At 36.8% G+C, this 7,704-nt stretch overlaps 3 protein-coding genes across 7 annotated transcripts in view; 1 reads left to right on the top strand and 2 right to left on the bottom strand.

Annotated features, from left to right (window-relative positions):
* The window catches only part of LOC111479410 (PTI1-like tyrosine-protein kinase 3), a 4,696-nt gene extending 3,978 nt beyond the window's left edge, over positions 1 to 718 (bottom strand). The window contains exon 1 of the mRNA XM_023124062.1: positions 504 to 718. The gene's annotated coding sequence lies outside the window, so the exon portion shown is untranslated. The remainder of the gene's footprint in view (positions 1 to 503) is intronic.
* Positions 719 to 1,613: 895 nt separating this feature from the next.
* On the top strand, positions 1,614 to 3,386 carry LOC111479399. Of its 3 annotated transcripts, XR_002717635.1 has the most exons (4): positions 1,614 to 2,065; positions 2,096 to 2,851; positions 3,140 to 3,246; positions 3,278 to 3,386. XR_002717635.1 is itself a non-coding variant. In XM_023124041.1 (2 exons), exons 1-2 carry the CDS (start codon positions 1,678 to 1,680, stop codon positions 3,190 to 3,192), a joined length of 1,227 nt encoding a protein of 408 aa, XP_022979809.1. In that variant the 5' UTR covers positions 1,614 to 1,677; the 3' UTR covers positions 3,193 to 3,386. The 3 variants fall into 3 exon arrangements, 1 of the variants encoding a protein (XP_022979809.1); XR_002717634.1 differs by having other exon boundaries at positions 1,614 to 2,851; XM_023124041.1 differs by having other exon boundaries at positions 1,614 to 2,851; positions 3,140 to 3,386.
* A 603-nt stretch (positions 3,387 to 3,989) lies between these two features.
* Positions 3,990 to 7,202, bottom strand: LOC111479511 (vesicle transport protein GOT1-like). Of its 3 annotated transcripts, XM_023124212.1 has the most exons (8): positions 7,139 to 7,202; positions 6,965 to 7,019; positions 6,654 to 6,721; positions 6,016 to 6,107; positions 5,831 to 5,911; positions 5,635 to 5,732; positions 5,453 to 5,534; positions 3,990 to 4,382 (listed from the first exon to the last, which is right to left on the bottom strand). In XM_023124212.1, exons 3-8 carry the CDS (start codon positions 6,682 to 6,684, stop codon positions 4,344 to 4,346), a joined length of 423 nt encoding a protein of 140 aa, XP_022979980.1. In that variant the 5' UTR covers positions 6,685 to 6,721; positions 6,965 to 7,019; positions 7,139 to 7,202; the 3' UTR covers positions 3,990 to 4,343. The 3 variants fall into 3 exon arrangements, with proteins under 3 accessions (XP_022979980.1, XP_022979979.1, XP_022979982.1); XM_023124211.1 differs by having other exon boundaries at positions 6,965 to 7,202; XM_023124214.1 differs by lacking the exon at positions 6,965 to 7,019.
* Between the last annotated feature and the right edge of the window lie 502 nt (positions 7,203 to 7,704).

Below are 7,704 nucleotides of genomic sequence, written 5' to 3'. Positions count from 1 at the left end.
GGGGGGGGGGGGGGGGGGGGGGGGGGGGGGGGGGGGGGGGGGGGGGGGGGGGGGGGGGGGGGGGGGGGGGGGGGGGGGGGGGGGGGGGGGGGGGGGGGGGGGGGGGGGGGGGGGGGGGGGGGGGGGGGGGGGGGGGGGGGGGGGGGAACATTGCATGTATTGACAAAGCCAATCAAATGAACGAAGGATTCCAACGATCATTACCACTAAACCAAAACGACGTTGATCTAAGCCGTCCATTATCAAACCAGAGATTCAAAATTCAAAATGCCAACAGAATCAGATACAGATTTATCCATACAAACCAGATCAAACACCAGAAACAGAACGAAACAAAAAAAACAAATCAATCACAACCCAACAAACCACAAGTAGCCGCCTAAGATTCAACCCTGTTCCAGAATTTCAAAATTGAGACAATGGGGGAAAAAGGAAATCAAAGAAGAACAGATCGAGAAGCGAAATTAGAAGGAGGAAATGGAAGAGAAAGAGAAAGGGATTACCTGCTGGTGAGTGCCTCTCCTGGGCTTCGTGAAGGGGAATGGAAGAATAAAGGAAAAGACGAGTGGAATTTAGGGGGTGGGTTTGGGTTAGGCTTTGTTGGGTGTTCTTCGATTTTGGGTTTTCGGTAGTTATTCGGAGCAAACGCAATGAACGGATGACAGAGAAGCAAACGCGGAGCAATGGCGGAGAACTTTTCTTCCCTTTCCCCTCTTTGTGGTTTTTTTTTATTTTTTATTTTTTTTTTCTTCCTTTTTTATGAATTTCTAATTTTAAAATAAGTAATTATTGGGAATTGTAAAGCTAAATAGCCAGAAAATTTGTGGTGGATATTTACTTTTTTTCTAATGCTTTTAATTGCTATTTATTTCATTGACTTCTTTGACTTTAATTTTAAAATTATTTTACTCTGTATTTTTTAACTCTAATTATTATAAAATGAGAGCAAAATATTAGTTTTTTTTTTTTTAAGAAAATGAAGGTTAAATAATTAAATATTAAAATTTCACGAAATAATACCGGTCGAGATTTTTGAAATATCTAAATGATAAAAGTAGTTTTTGGTAAAAAACCGTACTTGTATCAACATACTCTCGATCACATTAGGAGTATTCATAGGTTAAGTTAGATCCAGTCAAGACATTTTTTTAGACTCAACTCAATTATTCAAATTGTAATACTTGACTAAAGCCGTCTAAAGAACAAAATTGAAAATTATAAAAGAAACAGAAATAATTGAACAATATAGCAATAACCCCGATAGAAACACCGACCCCCGACAGAAATCTATGTAACAAAATAGCGATATGAATAGTATAACAATTATCGACATTGTTTTAGAATATCGATACTTGTTACACGTCCCAGTTTTCATTCAAAATTTTAGTAAATTTCTATGATTAGGTCGAGGGTAATATTGTAATTTTCAAACGAATGAGAATATTTTCAAACTATTGTAATTTTTAGACAGCCGAAAATACTTTTTAATTAGATTGGTCAAGGGTAATATTGTAATTTTCAAATATATGATAAAATGAGGGATGTATTTTTTATATAATATATATTTTTAACATCTCCAAGTGTGTTGCGATAAAGACTACATATATGTTAAACCCCGTTAGTTCATTCCTCAGTCGGTGGCGCTGCTCTGCTAAACCCCCTGCCTTTCTTCAAGCAATGGCGGAAGAGATAAGTTCCGACTATAGCGATGCCTTTAATCGGCACACCCAGTCTCCTTTGATCGTCTTGAATCAAACGAGTTCTGCCTTCAAGATCTCTGCCGATGACAGGAAGTTCCCTTTGATCGTCTTGAATCAAAACCAGGAGTGTGAAATGATGAACAGTTGGAGTTCCGCTTCTGCCGAAGAGAATCCAGAAATTTCAGAATCTTTTGTCGAGAAGATGGTCATGTGCGATTCGGCTTGTGTGTCTTCTGAAAACGGAGTAAACATGAGGAATCAGGTGTGCAAGATTCGGAATCTTGATGTGGAACTCAGAAAAGAATCTCTCAAGGTTGACGCTGCACACGATTCTGAAACGCTCGGCGCCGTGGAAGATGTTAATCAAGAAGTTGCGATTGATAGAGTAGAGGAGAAAGATTTTGCAAGAAGTGTACTGAGTTTTGATGGAAATCAAGATTGTATGAAGGAAGAACTTGTTCAAGAAGTTCGATCAATCGAGAAGTTGCTGGATAAAGAAATCGATTCTCGGAGCATCTTGGAAAAGAAAAAGAAATTACTATCGGAAGAAGATGAAATTCATGTAGAGAAGGGAAAAAATCCCTCTAGCTCAGGAGGGATCGTGGATCAGAAGATTGCCGATCAGCAAAATGATTCTAAACACATGAATTTCCTCAGACGAAGTCATTTATCTCTCAGAAATTCATTGAAGATTGAAGTAATAGACGAGACTGCATTAGTTGAACCAGTTCATGTTTCCAAGATCGGAAACGGAGAAGGGATTGGTATTGTTTGTCCAACAAGGCCAATGCAGATCAAATTGGACAAATCCCACGAACCTGATAGAGGGGGGAAAAAGGCTAAAAGATCGAGGAGGAGGGCAAGGGAAGCCAAGGTTTCTGAGATGCATTGGAGCCTGGGGAATGTGAATGAACATCAAAAGAATGTGGAAGGAAACAAGATAGTGTATTCCATGAAGGATATGGAAGCACTGAGGTTTGTGAATGTTGCAGAACAGAGGAGACTGTGGAAAGCCATATGTAAGGAGCTTTTGCCGGCTGTGGCAAGGGAATACAGTAGCTTAACAAGCTCGAATTACCCTATGAAGATAGGCTCCACCTCTGATCCTAGGCAGCATTTGGTGAAGAGAGAAGAAGCCCCTTCAATTATGAGTAAGTAATTCTATTTATGAATGAATGATGGGTCTATAACTGAGTTGCTTATGAAGTTTGGTATTGAATTTTCTCTCTGAGAAATATGAAGTTTGTTTATGAATGGTTGCTTAGGGTTCTTTAGATTTTGAAGTTCTTTAGATTCTGATGAGTCTTTTGAGTTGAAGATTCTGAGCACCAACTTGGTCATATTTTTTCCTTGAAAACGAATGCTCTTAATAATTTGTTGTCATGGGTTTTTGGTTTTGATTGTGTCATTTTGATGGTTTGAATGTCTCTTGTGCACAGGTGTTGTTGCTGCAAGGGGAAGATGGAATCATATGAATATTTTTGTGCATTGAAGAAGGGTCTAAATCAATCCAACTAAAGACATTTTGTGCATCAAAATCAACATGTTTTGACGGTACAAATATACAGATTACATGAAATTTCTGTTCCTTTTTGTATAGAAATGATTACAGTCGCATTCTTTTGTACATGCTGCAAGCTCAATAATATGGTGCTGAATAATATGAAAGAAATCAATTCTTTTTGACTAGTTTGTGTAGTGATTTTGTTCTCTCTTTATTTAAACTATCGGTTTTGTTAGTTCATAAGTTTATGAGTTCACTAAAGTTGAACTTGGTTTAGTGAACTCAACTCAAGTTGAACTTGGTAAAATGAAATGGTTGAATAATTAAAAAATGAGATTATTTAGGAATATACATTGAATGCTAAGATTATACATATTGCCTACTAAGATTATGCATTGAGTTTCTAGTAGTAGATCCATAATCAAAAAAGTGTTTGTGATCGTTCCAAAAGAAATGAAACAAAAGATACAGTAGAGTTATGATAGTTATTGTATGAGGTCTACCCAATTCTAGATGCAGATGTACCTAATAGATCGAGATGAACATCATGAGTTGTCCCGTAATAAAACTTGTTGTTGCTGATACTTTCTTCTCGATTTCATGTTCAAATCTTGTAGCGTCGAAACCCTCTTGCAGTCATAGTGTAAGTGAAGATGGCGATGATAATAAATATTACATTCCTAACCTTATTTTAAATGGAGACCTTCCACTATATATATATATATATATATATATATATATCAATCTCTGCCTCCCAACAAATTGGGGGAAGAAATGCAAATTAGTAACCCATAAAAATCTGACCATATCCTTTCATCATTAATGTAAATACAAAGAATGACACCAAGAATTTTGAAAATTAGCAACTATAGAATGTTCAACTACAACTCACAATTACTCTTTACACAAATGAAATATCAAAACCCAAAAAGAAAAATGCAAAAAAGAGTTTATGTTTGTTTCTTAGTTCTTTAGCTTTCCTTCATTTTTTTTTTCTTTTTTTGGGATAACATAGTCCTCATCATTACCAACTGCGAGAGTGTTATCTACTCTCGCCATCTGAACAAAAATTGGGCCTCCAAGCAAGAGTGGTTTACAACTTACAAGTTCACCTTCCAACGGATTTATAACCTCCCTGCTCAAACGGGAACACGTCTACCCCGATATTTGTCGACGAACTGCAATATATATAAAAAAAAACACATAAATCTGCAGTCCAGAAAAATTCATGATGTGTAGTAATCGGAATTCAAACAAAAACTTGAACAATGCTGACTGATTTGGACCAATGGAGATTTAACTAGTCCATGAAAGTAAATACAAATGCAAACTAAGAACTTAGTACGGCATGATGCAACTAATATGTTAACTATTAGTATAGCATTTGGAATCATTGCATACACCAGGGAAGAAGTATTGGCCATGATGAGACTGATAGAAACTTGGCTAGAACTCCATTGTGGAATGGGAAGAAGATAACCTTAACCTTACATCATCACCTATACCTATACTCCCTGTGAGGAGCGTGCGTGCGCACACACTATGTTTATAAAATTTGTGTATGAAATGGACTCCATTAAAACATGCGCTACTACCACCCATCTAATCCTTCACACTTGAACATAGCACTTCTAATAGAGACCTCTGGCATCCTTACAGCTATTTTCTGGAATCAAAGCTTCTAGTCGCCGTAATGATAGCCCAAATATTACAAAATTAAGGTATTTTGTGAGACCCCAATGCCCCCACCTTACATTATCACCTAAAAATTCGTTGTCCCCAAAAATTTTCTCTTTTAACCACTTTTGTTCTTTTGCCCTTCATCAATCATCCTCCACCCATTAGCTAAAACTGCTTGTTGCAAGAAACCAAGCACACCTTCAATTGACATTCCTCCCCTTCTTACCCTTGTTCAACTTTCCCTCTTTGATATTCCAGTTGTATTGGGGGGCTTATCATTGCCTTGTATATAAGAGGTTGCCTTTGTAGTCATTTCCACTTCATCTTTCCCGTAAATTTTGTTTTTCAAAAAAAAACAAAAACATGAAAGGAAAGACAATTGGAGCAAATTTCTTTCTGTGCTTTTCTTAAAATATGTTGTAATGCAACTCCATTGAAAATAATGGGACTCCATATGAAACAATTAGTTTTTTCTTTAAAGAAAAGGATCATAAAGGGGAAACATTTTCACTATGTGTAAAACTGATTCAAACAACTGATTAAAATTACTAAAGAAGTACAAACTAACCGATCTGACAAATGGTTGCTGGAATAACCATCCAAGAATAGGAATTTTCTGAATAAAGACTGCCAATGTTGGCCAGAAGCCACTGCACAGCATAATTTATCAGCATTTAGCGCGACCAAACATTAAAAAGACATATACACACAGATCAAATTATAGACAATGGCCATATATATCCAACAAACCTGAAAAGGACAATGAAACCATATGTTTCCAATATCATGCCAAAAATTGGCCATCCTATGATAACAAAGAAGAACCCTAAACCAAAAGAAATTGTTCCCTGCACAAATAATGATACATACATCGTCAATCAGAAATGCATGCACATCAAAATTCAAAGAACAGGCATGAGGGAAAAGTCTCTCAAGCATGTCTAACCTTAAAATTTTGACGTTTCATAAAGAACTGCATGGTTGACTTGAGTCCAATGGTGAGAGTTACTCCTGAGACGAACAGGATCTGGTTCAGTGAATCAAAAAAGAGACGTGGTGTTAAGAGTTTACATTGGAATGAAACAAGAATTATAGATCTTAACATGCGAAAAATATAAATTCTACACTTACATTTCCCATAGCAAGTAATCCCTTGTCAAAGAAGAAGATAATTCCCAAGATTGAGAAAAATATCCCAAATCCTGTAAGTCCTAGCCCAATCTCTGCTTATTTGCAAATTCATCATTAATGCCAGTACGAATGAACAATTCATATAGAAACAGAACAATTAGAAAAAAAATCCATAGATGCCCTCCTTTATACATGAACATTGCCAAAGTAGACGCACAAAATCCAACAAAATATGCAGCACAGAATATGTGCCTAAGACTCTAAACAACCTAGGACTGACAAATGCGCACTAATCTTAGAGAATGAGCATGACCATAATGCAATTTCAGCACATTCCAGTTCCAAGAATGCAAGCAAAGACGAGAAACAAAAATACTAGATTAACGTCATTGCATCGCCATTAATTACCACAGCGCGATTCACCATATTCAACCCCATAAAACCAACCGAACACTCTGTTCCAATATTCCAATATCAATTAACAAACAGAATAAAACAATAAGATTGTAATCGTCAAGTAGCTTAATCCAAAACCAACAGCTAATTGCCTCAAAGGAGAAACCGATCCACTAAACAGGATATAATATATTCCAGCAAAAAAAGAAATATGCATAAGAGAAATTAAACATTAAACTCACTCTTGCGGTCATTCATTTCGAAGGAAACCATATCTGCTGAACAATATAAATTCACCTCCCTGCCTTCACTGCAAAAAATTTCAAACGAAATAAAAAAACTAGTTGATCAATTAATCTAACAAGCAAAACAGCTCCAATCGACAAAATCCTAGGGTTAGCGTATCAAATTGAGAAAAGTCGAACAAGATCTAGAAGAAGCTCAACCAATCAATCGGCCAGGGTAACAAAGAACTAGGTTTCGACAATGAATCTAGGAAAAACCTAGAACATAAGAGATAAATAGAAAGTGAGAGAGAGATAAGGAGATTTACATGTATGAAATCAGTTAGAGCAAAAGAGAGAGCGCCAAATTGCAGGGCCGTGATGCTTGAACAAGAAGAACGGGATCAAAAGAAGTAGAAACGAAGAATTGAAGGTGTATGGATCTTTGATGACGAGTTTGGGGAACGATGTTCGAGTCGTTGAAAGGAGAAAGAGAGAAGAACCTGAAGTGCAGACAGAAATGGCTGAACTCTAACACGACGAGGAGAGCAATGCAGGCACGTGCCACTGCCACAATTCGATGCGCTACTCTTATATATATATTAAAAAAATTAAATAAAATTAAAAAAAAAAAAATTGTAAACTTGGAGTGGAAGGAAATGATGGTTTGTAACCAATGAAAAAGCGAGTATTGCTACCCTTTGAATAATAAAGTAGACGAGCGAATTCGATTGAGCTCTCTAGTATGATTTTGCACCGGGTTTGGTTTACACACCAAATGGCACAAGTGTTCCCTCGACACAAAAAAGCTTGTTAACGTGTTTGCGAGTCGTTTGATATTTAAGCTTATTTGGGCAGGAAAATCGAATTCGATTGAGCTCCTTAGCACAATTTTACACCAGGTTTGGTTTAGGCTGCAAAAGGGCATAAGCGCTCCCCCGACATGAAAAGCTTGTAAACGTGTTCACTATTCACCGGTTGTTTGATATTTAGGTATCGACAATAATCCTTCCCATATTTACCTACAAAAAAAAAAAAAAAAAAAAAAAAAAAAAAAAAAAAAAAAAAA

Source organism: Cucurbita maxima, unplaced genomic scaffold (assembly GCF_002738345.1).
Source record: "Cucurbita maxima cultivar Rimu unplaced genomic scaffold, Cmax_1.0 Cma_Scf00005, whole genome shotgun sequence".
Classification (NCBI taxonomy): domain Eukaryota; kingdom Viridiplantae; phylum Streptophyta; class Magnoliopsida; order Cucurbitales; family Cucurbitaceae; genus Cucurbita; species Cucurbita maxima.
Note: the sequence above shows the minus strand (reverse complement) of the source record. Positions and strands in the feature narration are given on the sequence as shown.